General features: G+C 40.6%; 1 protein-coding gene across 1 annotated transcript in view; it reads left to right on the top strand.

Annotated features, from left to right (window-relative positions):
- Nucleotides 1-25,467, top strand: part of gabrr2a (gamma-aminobutyric acid type A receptor subunit rho2a) — a 36,870-nt gene extending 11,403 nt beyond the window's left edge. The window contains exons 3-9 of the mRNA XM_030116596.1: nucleotides 12,829-12,896; nucleotides 14,169-14,392; nucleotides 18,659-18,741; nucleotides 22,185-22,325; nucleotides 23,464-23,616; nucleotides 24,399-24,607; nucleotides 25,131-25,467. Coding sequence (XP_029972456.1) covers nucleotides 12,829-12,896; nucleotides 14,169-14,392; nucleotides 18,659-18,741; nucleotides 22,185-22,325; nucleotides 23,464-23,616; nucleotides 24,399-24,607; nucleotides 25,131-25,466 — 1,214 coding nt within the window. The 3' untranslated portion in view covers nucleotide 25,467. The remainder of the gene's footprint in view (nucleotides 1-12,828; nucleotides 12,897-14,168; nucleotides 14,393-18,658; nucleotides 18,742-22,184; nucleotides 22,326-23,463; nucleotides 23,617-24,398; nucleotides 24,608-25,130) is intronic.
- The last annotated feature ends 2,105 nt before the right edge of the window (nucleotides 25,468-27,572 follow it).

Below are 27,572 nucleotides of genomic sequence, written 5' to 3'. Positions count from 1 at the left end.
GTTTTGCTCCTTGTGGAACGAATTGCGGCTTCGTTTTTAAAGTAATGCAATTTACCATTTCTATATTGTTTGCAAACAGTATGAATTTTGGGAAAATCGCAAAGTTAAGTTGATGATAATGTGTGAGAGAGAAGAGTTTCGAAGTGTGTCATTCTCTTCATCACTTAACATTAAGATTCTGCGTTGCATCCTTTGCCTTGCGTCTGAATGGCGCTATAAATAAATTCAAGCCAGTGCTGACTGGTGGATGGCTCGGTTACACCCAGCCACCATCTGGAGACCACAGCTTAATTTGAGGTGACTTGAATGCGGCTGAGCGGCGAGCTCCACTCGCCATAATACCTCGCTGCGTTAGCCCTAGCCTAGCCTAGCCTAGCCTAGCGTTTCCTCTAGCTGCATGCGAGGCCCCGCTCCGGCAGATTAAGCTGGCAGCGATTCCTCCTGTTTACAGCTTAGATTAGCACAGGCACCAATCTGTTACGCCATCAGACAGCTGTTACCCCACAAATGACACTTTGTCCCGACTAAAGAACCGACGGAGGATCGAGGGGAGCCGACATTAAATGGTTTAAAACCCAGTTCCGGAAAAAAAAAAAAATTAGAGCAAGGTGCTTTTTGGGAGGCGCAGGCAATAAAGTGAAATTTATTTTTAAAAGCGTAGCCATTCAGTACGTTTCCGTTAACCAGATGTGATGGAATGAAATCAATATGTGACTCCAGAAAGCACGTTTTGGATGACCTTATTTCCAAACTGCCTCAGTTAAAGGGATTTTTTTTTTTTTTTGTGGAGTTTACATTTCTGTTTTGGTATTTTCTTCAATTCTACAAACAGAAAGCATCTCACCCTTCATGATTGTCACTCAGCTGCAGTTCAGGGGAAAGCGAGAGCGAAACCTTCACCTTATGTCTTCCTGTGGACCGTACTGTGAATTTTAACGTTGCTCCAAGATCATTATTTTGTTGTAGTAGCGCTTCTCTTCCCGTCCACACAGTTCTCTCAGTGTGGCGTTTTCCTCCAGGCGCCACTGGTTATTTAGTTATCGAGTCTTTTCTTTTCTCTGCCCGTCACATATTCTGCGTACAACCGACTGCGGTAACACACCTGAAGCACGATTTAGCAAATTAGCCCTTCTTCAATCAAAGTGCTGCAATTATCTGTTCCTCATTAAAGCTGAAGAAGATGAACCCTGGCTCCAAAATGCGACTTGATTATTATTTTTTTAGGTTAATTTTCATTCTTTTTATGCTGAATTTAGTTGTAAATATGCAGAAAAAAATAGAGTATTTCTCTGATGACGCCTCATTAAAGTTATATTTGTTGAAGCGCAGCACTGCTCAAATACGTAATGCTTTGGGATGATACTTTTCCTAAGATCCACTGGCCTTGAGTTCACCTCACAATGTGACACTGACTCAGATTAAACTGCATTATGTTAATTCTGCCTTCAGCCTCAAATGAATCACACACTGTGTTGCAGAGGATTCATGTAATCTCAAACATTTTGAACAGCACAAATAGTTCACAAAGCAAGAAAAATGGAACTTACAGGAATTATTAACAGAGAGGGTGGTCATAATAGTCAGATGCTAAATTTAAAGCATTTTTCAGGGATTAATCTTAAAAATATTTGTGTTTTGTGTTGTGGGGTGATTCAGTGAAAAAAAGATGGAAGAAAACATGAAAACATGATTATTTTACAAAACTATATAGCTGTATATAACTTACGGAGATCGTCTTATTTGCATTTTGTTCTTTTTTTATTCTGCTTTTCAAGTGAACGGCGTGACTTGCATCTGGTAAAACTGCTATAAGATACATTCATCTTCTTCCTAAACTATTTTCAATACCAGCAAAAAAATGACTTGACTTTTGCTGAAAACGTATATGTGATTTATATTCAGAAGTTTTTTAATTTCCTTTCTTTTTCTCTTAACATTGTATTATTTCATGGGTTTGAAATAGAATTTTAACAAACCAAAAATTTTTACTCTGGAAAAAAAAAAAAAAAAATTCAGAAGTTCTGAAGGATGAAAGGGTGAACGGTGGATGGTGGATGAATCTGAAGATTTCAAAGCGTCCTTGCTCTCAGCCACATGCAGACAAGACTTTCTCTTCCAAAGTTTAAGACCTTCATCTTCCCAAGCACGATTTAAAGTACTTTCTTGATCAATAAGATTTATTATCATGCCAAGACAGTTAATACAGTAAAGTCAGAGATTTTATAAAATGGAGTGAAAAAAAAAAATCAAATGATTCATGCATGAGTAAGCATGAGTGATTATGGAGAGGAAGGGAGAGAAAAAAAATCAATTATAACGATCTTTAAACAGGAAGAAACCTCCAGCGGAGTTAGACTCAGAGGTGGAAAACATCTGTCTCAAGAAGTTTAGGGGGAGCAGCGAGTAAAGAGGGAAAAGAGAGAAGGGGATGATGTGATCATAAAACAAACATCAGAAAGTTTCTGCTCCGCAGCCAGAGATCCCTGCAGGAAGGTAGAAAGAGGAGAGAGCACAGATTTCAGGAAAGAAACACACCAACTCATTTGCATGGATTGATGAGTTCCATGGAAGCAGGAAGACAGAACAGAAGCTTGGTGCATCAAAGAAGTTCATTTAGACATGTAAACCTACAGAAGCACAAACAAAACGTGGTTCAAGATCCCGCAGCTCACCTCGCTGTTGGTTAAAGACTCTAGATTTTAACAAGCAGTGATCTTCTCTTCAAATCAGTGCTAAATACAATGTTTTTTTTTTTTTAAATATCGCTGCTCATCAACACATTTCTGTCCTGAAGCAAAACAGCTTAAAGAGTTCATTGTTTTTGTTCCTAATAACATAAAAAGACCTGCTTGTAAATCAATGCAGAAACATCAGTTCGGACAGTGTTCTTTGAAATTGTTGCAAAAAGAGAGATTTTCTCTCTTTTTTCTCAGTATTAAGACAAAATCGTGAGAAACTCCAGGCATGAATTAGCAATTTCTATTGACAGAATTTGATGTACTTGCCTTCCAATTTGAGTGTTACAAGCTATTTTTTACACCACCGGGGAAATTATCTATATGTGCATGTTTTATGTGCCAAAGATTGAATGTTTTTGAATCTTTGCCTGTTGCAATGACTCATCTTTGCTATTGTGGCATCTCCTAAAAAGGAAACCTTGATCTCAGTGGAACTGCTTGGTAAAATAGAAGCTTCATAATAATAATTAAAGAAAAAAAAAAAACATTTTAATATTCCGAGCCCCAGGCAGCTGCTTTGATTATAGAAACAAAGTCTGAGGAGTTTGACTATTCATAAAACTTTTAAATTCACGTCACCTGGTCCTGCTTAATGGTGACAGTGAATAGAAATTAGCATCAAACTGTGTTCCTTTTTCTCATTCCCAGTTGCATAATAGAACACAAATCTTAATTAAAGCAAAAAATAATGTCTGCTTAAAGTTATTTCTTCATTAACAAGAGTTTATCTCCTTTGGCCAGGCATGGTGTTTGGAGATGTGTATGTCACGACATGTTATTCCCTATAACCTTATTGTAATTTCAAAGGGCTTTTCCTGTTAACAGATATACCCACAGTTACTTCACAACACTTCCCATTTGAGTAGAATACAAAGGGAAAACATTGAACAATGCTAGAAGGAAGAAAGCAATTATTAGTCACAGTGAAAGTAGTTATCTGCAGTTTCACAGTGGAGCGCCCAGGGGGCATTTCGGGGTTAATGCCTTGCTCAGAGGCTCACTGATTTAAACTCTGACCCTCCAGTTGCAGCCCTTTTGTCACTAGGCCACCACTCCCAATCCCAGAAGCAGCCACGGATGAGAATGAATTGGCAAAGGAAAAGTTTATCTTGAGGTGAAAGAGCAACAAAAACACACCTCCATCAGGACCATAGAGGACAGAAAAATCAGAGATGAAATAAAGATGTGTGGAGCAATGAAAAGGCCTCCTAGGGCTGTAAAGCTACAGCAGTTCAGCTGAGAGAAGGGTTCACTCCTTTGAGCTTTATTAGAAAAATCTGTATCTTCTCCACACATATGCATTTGTACCACATTGCTCCATTCATAGCAGTCTGATAGCTGCTTGCAAAAAAGGAGACCAGATGGTTTAAATCTGTCTTGACTGTGTTTCACCAGAAAAACAAAATGTCTTATTTGAAAAACAAATATGTATGTATGTATATATATATATATATATATATATATATATATATATATATATATATATATATATATAGAGAGAGAGAGAGAGAGAGAGAGAGAGAGAGAGAGAGAGATATAACACTAATGAAACAAGATTACGCCATGTCAAAATGACAGCCTAGAATTTTCTGCGGTTGAGAACGACTTTTGGTCAGAGCTGGACGGACTACAGCAAAAGTAATGGAAATTATTTTGGTCCAAAACACTCTGTTGAGAATTCAGCGTGTCTGGACAGGCTTTCTCAGCTCGCAGCCAAAACATTCCAGGTGTGCTTCTGGGACAGCTCAAATGTAAATATCCTCCAGTGGCCCAGGCTGTGATCTGGCTTCAGCCCAATCAAGCATGCCCTGAAAGCGGCTGCACGCCTTCGGTTTCCACCTACTGGTGACAAGCTTGTAGGGATATGCAAAGGAGGACGACAGAAAAATCCCTCAATCCAGGTGTGCAAAGCACGATGTCTCACGTCCCAGAACACTCAAGGCTGTTATCTCTGCCAGAGGTGCTGTAGACAGACACTGAGACGCATCAAGGCAATGTGATATTTCAATTTTTCCTTTATAATAGACTTGCCAAAAAAAAAAAGAGGGGGAAAAAAAAAAATCTAGATTATGTTTTTGCTTTGTCATTATGGGGCGTCACCTGCAAATCACATTCGCTCGTCCTTTTAAAGCACCTTGAAAACATCCGGAAACCAGTGAGATGAACTATTGCGGACTTTTAAAAAAAAATCAAAACAAGTGAACGTAAGACTATCTTAGTATTGGATTAATAGTTTCTTTGGCCATCAGGTCTGTAATGCAGGCAGCTGCATTTGTTTCCTGGATGATTTTACTATAAGCATAGCACAGTACAGTGTTTCTTGGCGCTGCCTTGATAAGATTTTGATGGCAGCATATGCTGGCACAGACCCTGTGAATACTGTTCAGATTTAATAGACCTCCGCGGATGTGTTACTCACTCATTTCATGTGCATTAATGCAGCCAAATATAATTATAGAAGCCGGCGGTTTAAGTGGCCGCTGAAAACAAACCAAGCTGCATGATGCCTCCTCTTCTCTATGGCCTGAGGACTCGGCATCTAATATTTATAAAGATTATGAATTGTCAGGTCACAGGACACTGATTAGCTCAACCTCAGGCCATATTGAATTAGAAAGCAGCTGCATCCTTGAATCCTACATATATATAAGTATATATTATGTATTCTTTGTACGTCTGACTTACATCTATAGAGATGCTTTGACAGCAGTCATCCATCAACCTCTTTAGCTGTTCAACACTAAAAAACTGGCTTTAGCCACAAAAGTTATCAACACAATTGCTCATCTTGACAAGTAGGACAAAGTTGTAACTGTATAAATGCCTTTAGATGTTCCTGCACCTTGATACGTGCCGCGACGCATCGCGAGAGCAGACGTGCCCGAGAGTAACAAGTAAACTGTTTCTCGGTAACGGTTCCCCTGTCTGACATGAAAAATAGTAGAGAAGATCATCCGCTGTGGGATCTCCGCCGTTCTGTCCTGACGTCAGGGATTATTTAAAACAAATTAAAAAATGATATTTCCCTGCTGCCTCAGGCAGAATAACACAATTCCCAGCATTGGGGACAATGAAGGGAAATCGAATTCCGTCAGTGTAAGTCACAGCTTCTCGTCTTGAGAAACAATTGTGACATTTTACAGAATAATGAGCCACTCCTCATGTTCACCTTTCAAAAACTCTGTTCTTATATCCAATCATCTTACTGACCTATGACTGTTTAACCTCATTAGTCCCGAAATGTTCAACTGTGATTTTTTTTTTCTCCATTGCATAACCTCCTCACTCTTTTGTTGCTAATGTATTGCAAACATGTCGTCAGAACCGTAGTTCCCCCCGTCAGCGTCATGTTGAGTTTAAATCTTGGTTTTTCTTCTTATGGCATCTCTGCGTTTGGTACAATATGTTCAGCATAATTATCAAAACTCAGTTGAAGCATAATTCCCGGAGGACTTATTTCATGAGAAACTGACAAAGTGCTTATCCCGCCAACATTTAAAGCTCATTGATAATCCCTTTCTCTCTCTCTCTGTGTTTTTATGAATACCGCTGCAAAGATGACTGGAGTGTAGTTTGTGCGGAACGCTCTCCAGCAGGGGGATGTTTGACAATTTTAACAGCGGCTCCTCTTTTCCGGGAAGCATCTCGAGATAATCCTCAGAACACAACGTCACCCGTCTTTATTTTGCACTAATGTCCCACAAGAGAACACGTGGGTGGCATTTTTTTAATAAGAAAAAAAACAAAACTAACAAAAAAAACACCACAGCTCCTCCAGCTCTTGAAATCTAGTTTTCTTGACGATCTTGTCCAGGCTGCAGCTCCTCGGTGCTGCCAGTGAAAACTTCTCCCGACGCACTTTGTCCCTCTAGTCAACTTTCCATGAATATGCTTCGATTTCGCACTTTGCGAACTGAAGCAATTAAATATGTGGGGCGATGCGAGGACATCCAGACTGAGCTTGTCTTTGATGTGTCCCTGATGGGATTTTTGCAACTCTGAATTATTATGGGATAGCGTCAGTCCTAACCTGTTGTGGAAGATAATATGGACAGAAATAATGGTGAGAATGACCACAGTTCGTCTGATTAAAAACTGGTTTTTTGGACCAGAAATAAGACTTTAAAGGAGGGTTGTTTTTTTTTTCCCTGGCCAAACTTCATAGAGAGTTTTGAAATTGATGGCGACCCTGCTTATTTGGCACTCATTTGATGCTCGCTGTCATTCGCTGAGGTTCACAGATCAAGTGGGAAATTTTGACACCAGTGCTTTCAGGATTTATAGATGATTTCAAAAAGATGAATTCATGAAAAGGACCCAACTGTTCTATTTCCTAGACGTCTGTAAACTCAATAGCCTTTCCTTTCTTTTAAAGACTCGGATCATTATAACGTCCTCTGAATCAATGCTCGCACTGAGGACGCTCAGTGACACATCTGTAACTTGTTTTGATCAAATCGCGCTGGATATAAGTGATGAACGGCGGTTTTACTGCTGTTTCTGGAGAGTGACATTAATCAGTGAGCGTCCCTGTGAGGATCCTGTCTGACACCTGATAGTCGGCGGGTCCTAAGCAACTGCATATCTCACCATTGTCTAAAAATAGTACCACCACACCCCCCTTTTACTGCTACTGAGCCTTTACTTCAAAGAGCTTTCCTTTTTTTTTTTTCTTCTTCTTTTTTCTTTTTCCTATGATTGCAACATGCTGCTCTGACTACGGAGCCCAAGATCGCAATGATCAATCAATTGTTTCCCCGAGTTTAATCAGAGCGGCCCCGATGTACCTTCATCTCCGAGTACGCTTGTGTGATGAAGAGCGTCGCGTTTTGTGTCAAGTTTGCCGTCGCCGCTCCCGACTCCGAGAGTTCAAGTTTGCCACGAGACACACACGTTTGAGGGTTTCCATGGAGATGAAGTCTTGACACTGCGGCTCATTTCAAGATGTGGTCTCCGCTCTCAACAGTGTTTTCTGACTTTCACATCTGCAGCTGCAGCTATTTAGGACACAAAAGCATCTATAATTAGTTGCTTTCATACCAGTGACAAGTAAACAAACAGGTTAAAAATCACAATATAACCAAAAAATTAAATATATTGTAAGTTTTCTTCACTCACAACAGTTTTTTTTTTCAGATGACTGGAATAATGATTATTTTTAGCTTAAAAAATATTAAAAAAGAAACTATGTGTAGTGAATGTGAACATATTAATTGATTATATTATGGAAGAAATGAACTTCTTCACTGTATTTTGATTTTTGGAGATAAATTTAGCATTTTGCAGTTTGCTCTCAGAAAAAGAAAACAAATTCTGCCATCACGTACGCAGTTATCCTCTAATGTGATGGATAAACAACCGCAAACTTGTGCTGAGCTGTTCTTGGTTCCATTTAGTGTTGAGCACGACTTTTCTGGCGAGTGAATTTTGTCATTACCGCTGCCAGTTTGTTCTCAGGCTGTTTGTGTTTGTATGCTGTCGGCGTTGATGTCGGTGAGGTTGAATGAATGGGAGGGTAAGTTGTTTCACCTCTCAGAGTGTGATTTGTCATGAAAACAAATGAGGAAGAGGTGTTGAAACACGACCGCGAATGTTATCGGTGCAACTTTTTCAGGCGGTGCTCTTATGTTTCAAATAGAGCGCGAAATCTTCGGACATGCAGCCGCCCTCAGCATGCTGACAATATTATCTTGAGATGAGAAAATAGGAAGGGATGCGCTGGTCCAAGGACGGGCCTGTGACTTCCTGCCCCTGCAGACTGCAGAAACATGCCGAGATGAGGGTCTCACACACACACACACACACACACACACACACACACACTTGCACTCTTTGCAACACAAACTGCAGACGCTCTTTTATCGCACGCAGTAAAACTTGTGCAGAATTCATCTGTCTTGGTATCCTGACATATTCTTACATAAAAGAATTTTGATTCAACATCTGAACACGCAGAGTTTTTGGTTGTGTTGCGCTGCGGTGCTGTTGTGAACGCAGATCTGAGGAGTGCAGATGACTCTACAAATATACAGCCTTCCTCAACACACATAGTGATATGTTTACCGCAGTCATGGAGCGAGCCTCCGAATAACAATCTGCATTCAGGGGGGAAAAAAAATGAATTCTCACATTATATTTCAAAATTTCTTTTTGAAATTTTTACTGGAACAGTACAACAAAGTGTGTGACACAAACAAAATCATTCAAAACAAGAAGTGACCATTATAAAGTTTTCGTGAATAGATCTGAGTCTCACTGGATTAATGCAGCACAGCACGTGGAAGAAACTTAATCAGTGACAACAACACAACTTTTATCATCTTTTTCTTCTTCTTCTTTTTTTTTTTTTGCTCACACTGACTGATTTGAAGTGTTGGTTTTGTGGGTCTGGGTCTTGGCGTCTGTTGAGGGGGCGTCAGAGGTCAGAAGTTTCGTCTGTCAAAATTAGATTTGCACATCTTAAGAAAAATTGCGATAAAATGTTTTTTTGATTCAAGACTCAAGAGGACTCACAACATTCATTACAGGCAAAGTGAGGGTTTCTAAGAAGAAAAACAAATTATTGGCTCATAAAATGAACCAAATCTGTTGAGAGCGATTAAAATTGCAGAAGGCAGGACGATGTGGATCAGTGTTGTCACAAGATTTTTTTTTAACTTTTACCTTGTTTGAAGCAAATTTAGGACTTTACCTCAGATGAAGTATAAAGCATTGTCTCCAGCGGATCTTTGGTTGCTTTGCGGTCGTCATCAGTTACGTGGATTGTCAATGAAAACCGCTACAAGAATCTCTGTCGGATGTGAAACGCTTGTGGAAACAAAAAAAATCAAGGTCTTCTTTGAATGTGGATCTTATTGGCTCATAAACTTCTAACTGACCACGGTGTTATCTATAGCCTCATCAATCCACTTTATCAATGTTAAACATGATGAGCTTTCTTTCACAACTGATCAGTCAGATTTTATTTTCTACTGAATAAGTTTGAAGTTCTTGAAGTCTGATTTTTACATAATGGGACGTTAAGTGCTCGACTTTGATAACTCGGCTCCAGTAAGTGAAAAATAATCCCAAACACAAAGATCCCTCCACAGCCTCCCATCCGAGGGGCTTTGGTGACTCTAATCTAACATTTAGCATCTCTGATAATCTCTTGGGATTATAGACGATATAGAAAAGAGACGCAAAGTGGTTCCAGTCGTCGGTGAATCTTCCCTCCACTTTGATCTGAGCTCTGTGTGTGTGTGTGTGTGTGTGTGTGTGTGTGTGTGTGTGTGTGTGTGTGTGTAAGTGTGCATTTCACTGGCGATGTGTGAGAGGGTCACATGTAATGCTGCTGGAGGTCAGAGGTCAGGATAATGACAGTAAACAGAGAGGACAGAGAGGCAGTAAACAAAATATTAGTGCCTTCACCATGCAGTTGTTTCACCTTTGTCTCACCAAAGCAGATTTATTCAGATTCCTGCTGGTCCCAGCGGGGGTCTTTTTCACTGCCACGTGAAAGAAAGGAGAAAAAAAATGTATTGAAAAGCTGCGGAATATTAATAATGCAGATGGAAATGAATAATAGACTCTGGTGCTTCTGAGAAAGTCCTTGACTTCAAAGTTCAGTCCCCCAGTTTCCTCTCCGCCGTTTGTTCGGTGGGTTTGTCAAACAGCTCGATGATTAGCTGTGTTTGCTGTGGTGCTCCTGACGCCTGCGTGAGGCGGTTTGCCTCCGGGAGAGAAAGCACTTCATTACAAATACTCACATTACTGCAATTAAGCTGTATTTTAAGTACCTGTACATTTGTTTGCATGTTTTTCATTTGCGTGTAAAATTCACACATGATCAGCCTTTTTTTATATATATACATATATATATATATATATATATATATATATATATATATATATATATATCTTAGGTTGGTAATAATTGATAGTCAAACTTTATCAATCTGCATTTATGGTGCTAATAAGTTTATTCTTCTAGCAGAAAACATTACACTGCATTTTGTCTGCTGTTTTCAATCATCTTCATTTATTGTATTTGCACGTGTATGAAGTGACTACTACTGAAAATAGGATTAAATGTAGTTACAACCTATATTTAAAACAGTAACTAATAGTTATTGACTACTTTGTATTATAACTTGAGTCTTTTTCAATTTTCTATTTATAATATAATTGCTGATTTATGTAGATCTATACATTTCTGGGAAGAAAAAAAAATCCTCAGTGTAATTTTTATTGGTTTTTCAAGGACTTTAAATGTGACTTTTTATGCAGGAACATCAAATTATATGTTTGTTATTAACAGTGAAAATACATGTGGTGAAACCATAGCTTTGGAATTGAATACAGTTTAGCTTTCAACAGCTGTTTTATGCATTGCGAGTTTTAAAATATCAATATTTGTCTTGTAATAATGAAACTTTGGAGTGAGGAATATTCCTGAAGTGTCTGAAGATTGACAGAAAGCTCCAGATTCTTTCTCATTGACTTGATAAAATGCTGTTTTGAAGCATGTTTTCAGTCGATAGAAGGCGAAGAGTTCCCAGAAGACCAAAGAAAGGCATGAAGGTGAATGAATGGCTGTTCAAAAAAAAAGAAAAAAAATCTCATTCAGCTTAACTCGGTTGAGTACATCGACACATTTTGTTTTTTTAGTACAGCTGTTAAAAGTTTCAGGTATTTTGCAGAGCAACAAAAATAGCTTTAAAAAATAAAGAAGCAGTGGACAGTGTTGTGGAAACCATCATCTTTTCATGAACTATTTTTTTTTACTTTTTTTTTGTAAAGGAGTTCTACTTCATATTCCTTGACAGTATTTCTAGTCAAATATAAAGGCAAACATACTGAGTTTCTAATCATTACACATCCGTCTGTCCCTGTTGTGTTGTAATTGCTGTATCAGTGTGTTTTTTAACTGAAAGCAGGATGAGTCACCTGACATTTTGGACAGTTATGCGGGAAGATAAAAGAAGGTAGTTTTATAATTTAAAAACAAAAATATCTGAATTGAAGTATTCTTGGGAAAGTATTTCGCACAGATCCATTTGGAATCATTTCAAGTAATTTGACAAGTTTGGCAAACTGAGAAAAAGTAAAAGATTAGCTATGTTCAAATCTCTGTTCAGCCCAAACCACTGACAGAAATATACGTCGGCTGTGAAAGCAGGTTTCTGGCTGATGTTGACGTTGACCTCCAGTGTAAAGAGATGGCTCTCTTGACATTACAAAGGCATTGAGGAAAGGAAAATATAGTGATAGAGTGAGGATCACAAGAGATACGAGGGGCCGGAGCCGATTTCTTGTTTGCAAGTCAAACACATGAAGGGGTTAATTTTCTCCAGAGGCCACATAAAAAACTAGAATTGCTATAAAAATGCCAGAAAACAGATTACAAGCTACTGTTGCCATTAAACAGGTTGTTTCAGGGTTTTCATGAGCTCCTGTTCTACTTGAATATCAGTGTCTTTTTTCTAATTATAGCGATAGCGAGTGAGATTTTAATTTAACGTATCTATTCTCCACAAACTAAGCACAAGGCTTCTCCTTTCAGTTCATTAAATAAGCACTATTACCGTTAAAACAACTGTATGCGCTCAGTGATGCCTCGCTTATTTTCTGTGCTGTATTGTGAATGAAATACGTCTTCATGGGAAGTGCAAATCATTGCATTCCCACATTTTCGAAAGTTGCCAACAGATAAAGAGGGAAGGCAAGTCTCCAGTCTGGGATTTGTTATGTTTACCCATTCCAAATTATTGCTGCATTATTAATGCTGGGACTTTTGGAAACGTACGACTTACTGCGAGCCTGCGTCATCGCACATTAAAGGAGATGAGCTTGCAGTTTGAAAGCAAGGGCAATACCAATGCCACTCACTTCTGTAATATCGCACACTCCAGTTGAAATGCAGGTGGTAATAAATGCATCCACCTCCTCACTGCAGTCAAGTAGCCGAGCGGAGACGGCTGCAGAATGTAGTGCAGGTAGGAAACCGATTGATGAAATTTTAAATACTCTCTGAATGCCGAGCGGTGCTCTCTCTGCTTCCCCATTAGTTAAAAAAATGCTTTGGTCATGATGCAATTTTCTTTGGCAGGTCCTGCAATCCCTGTTGGAGTGGATGTTCAGGTGGAGAGTCTGGACAGCATCTCTGAAGTTGATATGGTAAGAAAGCTCCAGAGATAGAAACATAAACATAAAACTTGACTTACATCGCATAAACCGGTCATAAAATGTGATCCAATGTGCATCGGAAGCCCAATTATAGACAAACACAAAGCGCTCAACCTTACACTGCACAAGCAATTCTAGTATTTCATTCGCATTCGCTGTGCTGGGCTGTGAGAGTAAACCTTTAGGCTAATGACTCCCAAAAGGGCCAGCGGTGCAGTTAGCAAACATGAGGTCCAATCAATGAAACTACATTTGAGCCGAGTGTGGAGCTGCAATGACCTTTAGAAAAACTTTTTCAATTAGCTATTCAGAGGATGTGACCCATGCATCATGAACTAAAGGGCTTGGTGAAGATGGGAGGACTCCACAGTGGATCCAGCTGCATTACTGCAACCCTGACACATAGTTAGACAACCAGTACTGTGCATTGGATTGCAGACAAGGAACATTTGCACATAATAACATGGGAGAATCATCTCGACAACATGGTGGGCGGAGCGTCATGTTTTGGGGCTACTTTGTTGCACCGGAGTCTGAGCAGAACACTATTACAAATCAACTCTTAATGTGAAAGTTTCATGACTGTGTCCAACAGGGTGTTATCCTGGTGTGGAGATTGTGCTGATGGAGCTTAGATTTAAATAAAATGACGTTTTTTTTCGAAAAATACATGCAAAAAAGTGGAAAAGTTCACCCACTTTGACTTTTACATCGGAGCAGTAACAAGGTTGTCGGCTTTTATTGATTGTGTTTCACTTGTGCATCCTTTTCTCTTCCCAGTACCATGACAACTATGCTCTAGCAACTATGCTCACGCTGTTGCTTCTCTCCTGCTGGCTATTTATTTCAGCCGAGCACCTGCCTCAGCAACTGATGCATTCAGTTAGATTAGATTCATGAAATGTTTCAGCGCTCCAAAGGCCAGAGACGCTCCTCCTGCCGGGCTGACGGAGCCCACTCTAACCTAAGCTCCTGTAAATGTCATCACATATTTCCGTATTGAACTTGTGATTTTTGACAGGGCTGTAGTCGTGTTAGGCCTTTAAATCTTGAAGCGATGCCCTTTCGTGGGCTTTCTGGTTAAACGTAGACGCCAGTGTCGGTTTCTGTAATGTGGAGTCTTTGTTCCAACCTTAGCAAATAAAGTTGAGTATAAAAATACCCTGCTCAAGATAGATGAATAAAAAAAATTGACAAATGCCCCAGTTTTGAAGATTTCAACTACAACCTCTCACGTGCTCTGCGCGTGTGTTTTTCCGTCAGGACTTCACCATGACCTTGTATCTGCGGCACTACTGGAAGGACGAGCGTCTGTCGTTCAGCAGCAGCACCAACAAGAGCATGACGTTCGACGGCCGTCTGGTGAAGAAGATCTGGGTTCCGGACGTCTTTTTCGTCCACTCCAAGCGGTCGTTCATCCACGACACCACGACTGACAACATCATGCTGCGAGTCTTTCCCGACGGACACGTACTCTACAGCCTGAGGTCTGTCTTTAATGTCACTGCGAAGGTCATTGTCTTTATTTTTCTTTTCAGGACTGCTGGTGTTTTAATTGAAATGACCTTTCAAACTTTATGAATTCAGAGAAATTGCACCACAAGCTCTTCACATAGTGCTTGTCCTTGCGAATCACACATTGTGGCAGCGCGGTATCACTAGTGCCAGTCCGTGAAACTACAGCTTTAAATAAATAAATCATCAGCATCATCATGCTTTCTCTGTTCCCTGTGCAGCTTTAGTTAAAGTGTTCAAGGAGTCGAAGCTCTGCAGAAAAGCCCAACGAGCTGTTCTTTTTTTTTTTTTTTTTCCCTCCTAGATTTTTCATTTAGTTTCATCTTCTTCTGCAGTCGAATGCCAAGTTTGTACTTCAGCAGCTGGGATAGCCTCCAGCCGCCCGACTCAGGATGAAGTGGATGTAGAAGATGCATTGCTATGCACAGTTTATGTCCTCTCAGTCTCGTACATTTCTACCTCTGGTCAGAAACTTCAAAAATCACAACCATGCTTAATTCAAAGCAGTACAAAAATGATATAAATGAATGTGCAATTAACTTAGTCTTGCAAAATATGTTATCCTAATTGCTTGACATGAAAAATATTAAAAAAGAATACTGACCATAAAACATTTTTATGATTTTGAAAAACCTTGAAAATACAGAACAATTTGCATAATAAAAAGTGATTATTCCCCCATCTTGTCGAAGGTTTAATTTCAGCTAAATAGTCAGGGTCTGGGATGATCAGCATGTGCGGCCAGCATAAGACCATAACATGGTATGAGGGAAACACTGGGGACATTTGGGACACTGGCATTTAGAAAACTGTGCAGTTGCTCACTGTAAACAAATACGTAATTACCCCCTTTTCTCGTTGTTTTGACACTCTGTCTTTTTCAGCATCGTCCAGCTACCTGGCTGATTTCCCCACGCTCCACAACACGTGGCGCTCAAATCTCACTTCTGTTTAAAGCTTAATGTTTAAATGCTCGCTTTCGCCTGCGGGTTATTGGTAAAAAGTGCCCTGGTTTCACAATGTCATTCCGAGCTTTGGACCGAATACAAAAGCCAATAATGAGTCCTTGCAGGATTTTAGCCCATTAACAGGCCAACGGCCGTTAACAAATACTGTGAATTCATCCGTTGTGCTGCGAAAGAAACAATTGTGATGCTTCATGAGATGAGAAACAATGATCCTTCAGCTTTTTCACATTTTGCAAGGAAAACTCAAACATACCTTCCAGGTGGAAGAAAATAAGTCTAATAAATATGTGTATTTCTTTCAAGTATTCATACATGACTGGATCTGGACTCTGGGCTTTCTCACAAAACAGACCAAAGTCAGAATAGGAAACAACACCTCAGTCGTCACATTACTGGGCATCGTCTCCCAAGGCTGTGAAAAAACAGTGTGGACAAATACATGCTCGGACAGGCAGAACTCCAAACATATCAGACACAAAAGTCCCAAATGCACGAATCTGAGACGAACGCAGAAGCAGAGTCCACTGCAAAATATTTGATCCCAAAAATAAACAAATAAATAAGACTACATCAGACGACATGCGAGGCTTGGACTTAACAGACTTGCACATCCAAGGAATGAATAAGACAAGCTGACAATCAGCAAGTCTGAATACACGGATGGAGACGTCGTTGCCAACTTCGAGCAACTTTCTCGCAAAATCTGGCAACTTCCCAAATCTTCTCAGAAAAGCCACGAGCAACAGATTTCCTAACTTTTTTCTGATGTTTTGGACACTCTGTTGTGAAACCACGTTTCGTTCTGCACAGTAGTGGGTGATTCAGGGAGCGTCTTCCTCATACCAAAGCTTTCGCCATCCTCATTCAGTATTCTCTCCAATCTTTAATCAGAGCAGGAGACGTTCACCCCTCCTTGTTCCGACTGCGAGTGAATCTCTCATTTACGAAGCTGACTGATCCCGCTGCAGCTAATCCAGGAGTAGTCAGCGCTCAGCAAGACATGTTCGATACATTGAGTCATTCAGACCTGCATAACACTCAGAAGTTGGCAGTTCTCAGATTCAAGAAGTTTTTCTACATATGCAATGCGCTGCATTTATAAATTTCCATAACAAACCGTATGTCCCAACTTGATTGTCTTCATTTCCATAGCTATTCCGTCATAAAGACAGGTGAAACTTTTTGTCATTAGCAAGAGCAGCGAATGGTGTTGAGTAGAAGAGCTCAGACTGGGACAACTGACAGGACTCTGTTAACTCCAGAAGAATCAGAGAAAGATCAGTGGAGCTGAATCAAACAGCTGAACAGGCGTGAGGTTGAAGTTGCTTCGTGCCGTTGCAGGAGTGCAGCAAAAAGCAGGAATTGAACCAAAGGGCTGCCTGCACATTTGAGCTGCTCAGTGTTCGGAAGCCCAAGCCACAACCCACAGCCTATTTTTAAATTTGGAGTCGTTGTATACTGGGCTGTGGATGACGGACACTCAGAAGTGTCCTTGAATGCCTCTGAATAGACTCGCAGATGGAGCTGCTTCTGCTAATGCTACATGAGGCCAGTCCTTTGTAGTGTCTCACAGCAGAGAATCTTTCTGTTTGTGACTCGCTGTGGAAAAACTCCAGCAAATCCAAAGATCCTGCATATCCAGAGGGTTACGGAGAGAATGACGCGGCACATACCACTTACACGGGAGTCACTGCAATCCCTTTCAGTCACATTTGTACGACTCTGCCATCTCCTTACATTTATTATCACATAATCATTATTGAAAACATGAAATTAAACCCTATAAATGGCAACATATTGGAACAAATCCCCCCCTCTGAAAAGGACACATGCAAGATTTTTTGAATCTTCTCAATGAAGAAACACAGCAATGCCAGCACAGTGGTAGAAACAAGCCGAAACGTTATGTTAAAGCCTGCCCTGCAATATACGTCCCGCATCTGAAGGCTCGTTCAAGCATGCAGATTGCTGCTTGTGTTATAGTTACAAAACTTTACTACAGCATAAAATTGAAATACGGTCATAAAAACTTTTTATTGGGCAAGCGAGCATAATTGGTAACGTCCTCATTCCTGTCTGGAGCCTCCAAACCGAGCATAAGTTACTGCAAGTAACAAATTGCAGGAATCATTAATTTAATATATTATCCTGATTTTGAAAAGGCGTAAGAGATTCAATTTGAAATAGCCTTGAAATGCCAGTGGAGAAACCTTTAATATCCAAGTATTTTAATGAGTGTTACACCAATGGAATTTATTTTCTGTGAGCATTGATGAAACATAGCTGATAGGAAACATTCTGTCCTCAGAGTTGATTTGATAGAGAGAGAAAAAAAGAGCAAGCGTATGGCAGCGCTCGAGAGGAATTCTGGTTTGCAGTGATCCACGCTGATCAAGACATGCTGAAAGAACAGGATCACTGCAGACCAGGCTCCTATTGAGGCCTCATCTCACAACCCACATGACCGGGAGGATCCACCTCAAGCATCTCCAGCCCAGAGAGTTCAGGATTCAATGTTTCATGGTGGTTTTGACATCAGAACAGGGTTGATTCAATACCAGTCAGGCAGTCATAATGTTTTGGCTGATCGGTGTATATTTAGTAATGAATCAAACTACTTTCGGCTTTGTGTGTGTGCGCTCACATCCAGTGTTAGATAATGTTATCTAATAAATAATCACATCATGCTCGCTGAGGAAGCTGACGGAGGGAGGGTGGGGGAGCAGATAATGCGTGGGGCCGCAGAGCGTGGGCTGGAGCCGAATCGGCAGATTACACACAGATGGAGAGAATTTCTGAAAAAAAATAAAACTACTCATACCTGTAAACATATGTTGATTCATGAGGGACATAGTGTAGATCATGTCCAGGATCAAAAATGTAACTTATGTCATGTTTTTAACTTGCTTTTAGCCTTTCCTCTCAATGTTCTGGACTTTTAATATTTCATAATGCTTTATTTTAAAAGACTTTGAATGGCCTTGTGTCTGAATGGTGCTACATGAATACACTTTCCCTGCCTTGACATGGGAATTTGAACAATAGATGCCCAAGAAAGAAAAAAAATGCTTTTTTTTTTTTAAAGACTTGGATCCTTTTTCTAAGAAACCTTCATCAGATCAGTAAGATAAGGCAAGTTTGAGCCTCTAAAAGCACAAAAAATTTCAAAGGCGTACAGAATGCGATGACTTTCTGGACTGATTGTGTATCACAATCAAAGTGGAAGCGATTCTTCTCTCACTGTGCGCGTCTGGTTGTGTTTGTCAACAGGGTGACCGTGACTGCAGCCTGCAACATGGACTTCAGCCGCTTCCCTCTGGACTCTCAGACCTGCTCGCTGGAGCTGGAGAGCTGTAAGTCGACTCCTTTCGTTCACGCTTTCAACTGTCTGAAATGAGTCTGTTTCTTAAAACTCCTTGCTTGAAAATGTCACGTCCTTATATTCTCATAGCCTGTGTGTGTTCGAGATTTTCCTGTGTGATTAGACGCGCAGCGTAACAATATGTTTTTGCGCTCCTCGTGGAGCATTTCATCTCAAATTTAAATGTTTAACCTGCAGAAACCCCTCAGTTTTATTTCAGTTCCGTGGCGTGTAGGCTGATAAATGACCTCTTATTTGCATGCCACGATTGTATTACTTTATCAGCGCAAAAAAGATTTTATAACTTTTAAATAGCAGACGATGTTGTGGACAGGGAGCAGATGTACAGCGCACACACACACAATCATACACACACTGACGCACTGAAACAAAGGAGCAAAAGAGGTTAAGTACTGTGAATAGTGCAGAGGAAGGAGCACTACTTCCTGGCAGAGGCACAGCCAGGCCAGACAGCAACTGTCCATAAATGCTCTTAATAAAAAAGGGAAGTACAAGTTTCACAGTTAATCCTGCTAAATGCTCGCAAAAATAGCAAATGAATTAAAATCTGGAGGACGCAGCACTCAGTCAATTACGGCGTGTTCAGAGGCAGAGCACAGCAAAGGAAGGAGGAGGAGGAGGAGGGGACAAGCACATGGAGGTAAAAACTGGAAAAAAAAAAAAAAAAAAAAAACGAGCCGTGGCACAGTCCTAAAGCCATTTTGCAGAGTTAAAGTCTGGCTTATTTTAGCTGCCAGCGTTTCCTATTGTGCCTCTGTGGGTCATGATAACTTTGTGCTGTTGTGGAGATTCAGGGAAAAGATGAGTCACAGAAAACAGCATGGGAACAGTATATTAACAACAACAGCCCCCTGGGATTTCCTAAAATACATGATTCCTTGTTTTTTTTTGTTTTTTTGTTTTTTTTTTCTTTGCAACCCTATTTCCAAGAGGTGCAAGTCATAAGAAAACAATTTCAACTTTGAGCTATGCTGAAATCTTTGCAGCAACGAGAGACTGAGGTGGTGCGGCTGGAGGAAACAGTGGGACGGCGTCTCACAGCTGATCTAATGCAGAGCAGTGTGAACCGGACAGACGCAGCATTCATATTCACCATGCACATTTCATAATCTGCTCAGCTTTAGTCTCTCTGTAACACGCTCTGCTAAAATGATTCTTAAAAAAGCAACACAATTCTGTTTTGGGGGGGAAAAAAAACCTTGGAATTTATTTGTGAAATGTAACATTCATTTGATAAAAACCTTTGCAATTTTTATCTGCATTTTTTTTTCCTTTTTGTTGATGTGTCTAACTGCAGTATGCTTATGCTTACATGCATTTCACATGTTGAACTGAGTGAAATTCTTGAGGAGAATGTGTTATATAAGCTCAATAGGATCCCAAAAAATGAAAAAATGCAGCTTGTGTGTTCTAACAGATGTTCTTGAGACAACACTTGTAGCGCTGTCCAAATTTTCCACCTTTTAACATCCTAGATTAAAATGTATGTAACTTTATAATGGCCTTTATTCAAATGCAATCAATCTGAGCAATTTTAGATGGTTATAAACAGAACTAATCACATTTTTTGGAGCAGTTCATGGAGAAAACCAGGACATTTCCCAGGTTTAAATCCATGTGTGAAGTTTCTGGACAGGTTTTCTGGGACCTTGCCTTTCCTTCTACAGTCAAGATACATACATTTGAGCCTGCTTGTCAGTGTTTTTCTCCATGTCCTCCTTGAGATTAACTGGCATCCATGCGAAGGTGTGATAGTCTCTGCGTGTTTGTCCTGTGATGGACCGGTGGCCTGTGCAGGCTGCACCCCGCTGTCGCCTGCAGTCAGCTTTTATACAGCGATACGTAAGATTGATGATAAGCCGCCACGTGGCTTTCAGGCACCTCTGCGCCTTCCACGGGGTTGCATTTATTCTTTGCTCTTTTCACCGATCAGCTGGTTCCAGTAAAACACCTGCGGCGTCACAGGCAGGAAAAATGGGCTGTCTCCCCCCCTAGCTGAAAATCCACCTACGAGTTAGAAAGTGAGATTGCAGATTTTATCTTTTCCCTTCATTTTACAGACATCAAAGATATTACTGAAGATTTAAGGACCGTTTGCCACTATCGGACACTCATCAAAAACTGCCTAACGCACAGATAAAAGTAATAATTCTCACAGCCTCTTCAAGCACCTTTGGGTGAAGGACCGCTCACAGTCGGATGACAGACTTCTAAAAAGCTGAACACTTTTTTTTTTAAAGCAGACCAGAGGATGATTGCACTAAGTGCAAGGACACATTTTTCAGGGTGTCTCTAATAGAAAACACAAAGACGCTATTAATCAAGGCTTAAAAAAAAAAGAAGAAAAAAAAAAGAATCAATGCAGTGTCTCCGAGCCTGCTTTGCAGCACAAATTTATTGAATGTTTGCTGAATGTGAAGAAACTTGAACAATAGGTCATTTTAATGACACACAGCTTACTCGCTGACACAGTCAGAGACCTAGTTTGTCATATTGTTTTGGTCATGGTATCATCTGAATGGCTGTGATTACTGGAAATGGGTGGAATTGGCCAAAAAACACCTGAAAAATAACAATGGGAAAAGGTGAAAAGGAAAAGCAGGCAAAATGGCTTTGATAGCAATAAGAGCTCTTTTGGTGATGGAGGTTGTGGACCGCTGCCCCACGCCATTCATGACGTCTGTAATGGTCTACCAGAAAACAAAGGGTTGAAGCTTTGCACCCACACATACGAGTCGTTGCAGCTGCCTGCAGGTCTCCTGCAGCAAGACGCCATTCGCCTCATTTGTAGCACGAGTTTCTCGCCACTCTCCAAAACACACACATACACACACACACACACACAAACTGAAACACTGCCAGATATTGAACAATGAAGTCATCTTTCAGAAAGGGGCAGAGGCGCTTACTCATTGCACACTGTCCAATTTTTCAACGAATCCACAGCGATAAAATCTAAATAAATCTTGTTGTCTTAGCTGCAAGTGGGATAAGAGGAGGGAAGTGGCAGATAAATGAAGGACGGAACAACAGGGCCTAAAATCAGAGGATCGTTAGTCTGCAGAAACACAATTAGTAATAGATAATGGGAAAGAAAAATCTTTCATTATAAACATGTCATTCTAAAAGAAGCCTTGCCTCAATAAGACGGAAATGACATTGAACACTCGCAAACATGAAAACGATTTTGTCATATATTTCTAAAGAGAAAGTTATTTGTGTGTTCAATAGATTTTTCCACCATGTTTTGTAGAATATCAATGATGATGCATTTGAATTTAAATCCTACATTGCTTATTCTCTTTAGAGAGCGACTTGCTATAAACGAGATGCAGATGAATCATCAAATCACATTTAAGTTCCAGTCTGAGTCTGATTTGATTTGACGGTGTGGCTTTTGATTTTTTTTTCCAGATGCCTACACAGACGAAGACCTGATGCTGTACTGGAAGAGCGGTGATGAGTCTCTCAGCACTGACGATCGTATCTCCTTATCACAGTTCCTCATTCAGAAGTTTCACACAACGTCCCGCTTGGCCTTTTACAGCAGCACAGGTACACAAACACACACACATTTACACGGATCTGGATCAAATTATCTGCAAACTGTTTCACATGCCTGAGTTCCAATGTCTGGGACGTGTAATGAAAGTCTGTTTTCTCACGACGATTGAGATATTTTGGACTTATTTTCTGAGCTCTGCCAGAATTGGTAAATAGCTTGATCACATTAAGTGTGTCCAGTGTTGTTTTGAATGTTGTGGCTGAGCAGACTTCAACAGTCATCAGCTAATATTGTCTCTGCATGGCGGCGTTTGAGGTGAACCTGGATGTTTGCAATTTTTGCACATTTGTGTCCAAACCCCGCTTGACAAGACATTGTATCGGGCTATTGTGGTTTAAAAATGACTCATGCGTGTGTGCGGAAACCTGAGCGTATCTTGATTTAGCTTTTTCAAAAATCTTAACCTGCACAATATTATTACAAAATATGATTCTAATATATTTTATGTTTGCTGTTAAATTGTTGTTACTGTAATTAGATGTGTGCATGTGCAATCCAATTTGTGCATGTGCAGTATGTCTGCTGTATGCAAATGCAGATTAGTGCATGCTTGAGGAAATGTAAATGCCCCTGTCTTCATTTCCACCTCAGTCGGACCACTCAGTCGAGTACATTTCCACAAGTGGATTATAATACCCCCCCTTTAAAATGGTTTTCTTCACCCTGAGTGTGGACTGCCAGGCTTTTCTCCTGTCAGTCATTTGCTCTGTATTGTTCAGTGGCACAAAAGAGCATTGCCATATATCAGTGAGTTTGGATTGGAGGTGGAGTTGAGACTTTCACAAACCAATTATATCACACATGCGCACAAAAACTGCGCACGCACTCATTTTGCAATGCTTAAATATATGTTTGTAGACAAATCTAAGTCCACAGGAACAATTCTTATTGCAAACACATCAAGATCTATTTGCATCAAACAACCGTAACAAACAACTTTCTCTAACAGCCCCATAATCACCAGAATTATGTTCTTGAAATTGCATAGTGTCAGTGAACTTGACCATGAATTGATTTGGAATGCATTATCTTTGCAAGAATTGACATCTGCACTACATATTTGGGTGTTTTTGTCTCATCGGTAGCTCCTCGATTGAAGCTCTGAGCGCATCTCTTTTGTGTTCGCAGGCTGGTACAATCGCCTCTACATCAACTTCACGCTGCGGCGCCACATCTTCTTCTTCCTGCTTCAGACGTACTTTCCCGCCACGCTCATGGTGATGCTTTCATGGGTGTCGTTCTGGATTGACCGCCGGGCTGTACCTGCCAGAGTTTCCTTGGGTAAAAAGAAGTTTAAAGAAAAAAAAGAAAGAAATCTTGTGTCAAATGCACTTTGAAGAGACGAGCCCGGGGAAAATCTGTCTGTGTGAAATGATGAAAGCTAACTGTGACATTTCTGCACCAATTGGGAATACACACATGCATGTGTGATCACACAAACTTCCCACCCTCCACCACGCCGACTCTTCTTTTGAATTATATTCTGCGTCGGGGCTGCCGCCACGCTCGTCACGCAGACGTTTGCTTCAGCCTCGCCGGGATCTTCTCAACTCAATCACTCTCATTAAAGTTAGCTGTTAATATGAAACTTTTAACAGGAGCTTTTGAAGGTTTTTTTTTGACTGAAGATCATTTCTTTTTGATATAAACCCTCATTAACAACAGCATAATGAATACGGACAGGTTTAGTCAGTCAAAGTGACGTACATGAGATCTGCCCCTGTGTTAAAGTTTCAGTTGAACTCACCTCGTCTGTATGAGATCCAGTTTAGTTCACAGTTTTGCAACAAAAATTTTCAAAACATATTTTTGCAATCTCCTGCTGTCACTTTCACTACTGCTTAGAAAATCATCCCAAAGCGGGAATCCTGATATTTATAGAGGGAAAGTCACTCAGAAGTTGTTTATTGTCGTACAGACAGACCAAAAAACACAGGTTTGTCATGTGTTACTGTAGCAAATATGACCTGGACGCACATCATTATTTTAAACAAGAGCACCGCACAGTACACATAAGCAGATGTTAAATATCTTGAATGTGGCGTTGTGTGTCTCGCATGCAGGCATCACCACAGTGCTGACCATGTCCACCATCATCACCGGAGTGAACGCGTCCATGCCGCGGGTGTCCTACATCAAGGCCGTGGACATTTACCTGTGGGTCAGCTTCGTCTTCGTGTTCCTGTCCGTGCTGGAGTACGCCGCCGTCAACTACCTGTCCACCGTCCAGGACCGGCGGGAGCGCAAAATGAGGGAGCGGGCGCGGTCGCAGGTAAATTCAAACTGCAAGTTGGTGTTCTGAACCAGAAAAACTCCTCCGTGTTACTAATCGGGCATCATCCTCCCTGGTCATGAGTCAAACCAGTGCTTTTATCACACTCTGGATTGAAATACTTGATGACTTGGTCCATTTTTTTCTCACAAGGCTGTCTGAAGACAAACAAGAGATTAAAAGTCCTTGCAGAACAAAGAAACCCAGATATAGTTAAAATGGAAAGCAGATTAAATTCAAAAGCTCATCCCTGAATGATACAAGGAAATTCTATCTGTGTTAAATAAAAATACTGCAATTAAAAAAATATATAAAATAACTGCCTTATATTTAACTGTCATCAGATAAAGAATACATAAAGCACTGCTGAAATATTTAGTATTAAGCTCTCAGATTTTTTTATTTCCAACATTGAAATATTTTGACAGAAAGTAAAATGGGAATAAAAACTAAATGACCTGAAAGTAAAATTCCTTTACATTGAGTTAGCGTTGACCTCTCCTCCTGTTTCCTGCCTCGCCAGTCGCTGCCGTGCACCTGCGGCATCTCCCAGACGCGGACCATGACCATGCTGGACGGCACGTACAGCGAGGCCGACACCAACAGCCTGGCGGGCTACACCGAGGAGCCCATGGTGCCCGAGGAGGAGCAGGAGGAGATGCACGAGGTCCCCGAGAAGCCCGAGCACATGGTGGTGCACCTGTCGGTGAGCAGCGAGTCCACCACCACCAAGAAGAAGAAGAGCCTGCGGGCGCTGAACATCATCCAGAACACGCACGCCATTGACAAATACTCCCGGATGATTTTCCCCGGCTCGTACATCTTTTTCAACCTGATCTACTGGTCGGTTTACTGCTGAACGGATCGTCGGAGCCTCGGCCGAGACCATCGACGGGACGGCTGTGGACTGATTAGAAGAACTTGGTGCTGTTGTATTCTGTATCTGGTGGCTGCAGATCACTAGATTTAAGGCCACGGAGAGAAAAACAGACTAAAAATAACATGACTGCAGAGAAACTTCGGGACTCCTTTTTGGATTTTTTTTTTTTTTCTTCCTTCATGCAGCAACTTGAATGTCCATAAATGTTGAACAAAAGAACTAGGAATGGTGTTTTTAAACCGCTGATTCTCTCTCTATCTCTCTTTATTTTATAAGCTTTCAACACCAGTTGGAACCTTCTTTGTCCTCATCACTGCTATTTCTCTCACTAATGGAAACAAAAAAAAAAAAAAAAAAAAGAGCTCTGCTTTTTTTGTATTTGAATTGTAAGTTTTATGAGGTACATTGTGAATAAGTTTGTCCATGCTGTGAGGTTCTCAGCTGACTGAAGTCTGTATTTCTATTCACTGCAGTGACACTCATACATCTTTAGGTCTAATAATAATCGATCACGTTAAACTTTTTCGAAATTTTTAAGCCGACCACCAAACTAATGCTCCAACTTGATGAGATTGCTTGGCCGTTGCTAGCGGCGCCGTGAGGTTGCATATTGTTGACATGCTTGTGTTAACGTCAAAGCGACGGAGCTTTTTCGTCTTTGTTTTTGTTTTTTTGTTTTTTTTTCCTGTGAAGCGGTTTTTCTATACCTGGTGTTTGGACTAACAGACATTTTCCTTCTCTTGCCTTTTCCATGTGCTCTGTGCATCTGGCCATGCTTCCCGCATCAGTAACATGAAGAAATGACGGTATTAACAGAATACGTTCAGCTTTGTAACAGAATGCTACAAGCACAGTATCCTATTTTAGCTTAGCCTGAAAAAAACATTTGCTTAAAAGGGTCATTGTCTTTAAAACACGTGAGCTTCGATATGCTATAATTCTCTGCTACTAAAATCATCACAAACTCATGAAATACTTTTCAATTTATCACTATTCCCTCTTGTTATAAGGCTTTATCTTCATTCTTTATAGCGGAACAGTTGCCTTCTAATTAACCTTGGCAAAAACTGTATTTATTTCTTCACAGTAGAGGAAAAAAAAGAGGCTAAAAAGTTATACTGCAATGCTTTTGGCTGTAATTTGTTCTGTTAGGCGGCCTCAAAGTCAGACATTTAAATGTTCCCTGCTATTCTACTGATATCAGCAGCAGAAAAACGGGGCTGACAAAAGCATCTTTTGCTCCGTGCCGTGTTTATTTACTTGATCGTGTGCATGAAAGAAAGAGACGAGCGAGGGTCAGCACAGACTCCGGTGTTTTGCAGGAGATGTAAAGCGGCAGTAAAAAGGCAGATTTAGGCTTCCTGGCTTTTTTAGATATCAGACACTACAACCTGAACACGTAGAACCGTGTGCTTCCGCACACAGGTGGTAAAAGAAATGCTCCTTGTTAGCCTCTTCTGTTTTTATGGCGGGCCAAAACATCTTCAGATATCGAGTGAAATAAATTTTTAGAGAGAAAAAAAAAAACGGTGCAGTGTTCAGAATGCTGTATTCCACTGAGGTCGTCCTTGCTTTCATATCAATAGCAGTATGTTGAACAGAGCTGACAAAAACCCTTTGATATGACTACCCAGGATGAACTGGAGTTTCCGTTTTCCACTGAAACAAATGGCAGCGCTGTTGATCTAATGAGGCTCAGATGGGTTTTTTTTCCAAAGGTGGAGTCAGTAATATTTAGCATGCATTAGATGGCAGTGGAGAGTAGATATTGAAATTGCAAGGCTGGATGTGTTGGTTCAGATCAGAACATAAAAGACTATAGTATATGGAAATTAGAATAGATCTCAAAATCTAATGAACCCAAGTGGCTATAGACAAAATCTGGGATCACGTGGTTTAGCGGCATGCTTTCTCCCCTACGACGCCATTTCGATCTCAAAGCAGGGCTGTCCCGTGTGCACGTTCTCCCCGTGCGAGGCTTTCTCAGGGTTCTCCAACAATCCAAAAACCTGCTCTTTAGGCCTACAGGTGGCTCTGAACTGCCCGGAGGTGTGAATGTGTTTGTCTGCCCTGCGATCGACCGCC

The sequence above is a fragment of the Salarias fasciatus genome, chromosome 19 (assembly GCF_902148845.1).
Source record: "Salarias fasciatus chromosome 19, fSalaFa1.1, whole genome shotgun sequence".
Taxonomy (NCBI): Eukaryota; Metazoa; Chordata; class Actinopteri; order Blenniiformes; family Blenniidae; genus Salarias; species Salarias fasciatus.
This window is presented reverse-complemented; position numbering and strand designations above follow the sequence as displayed.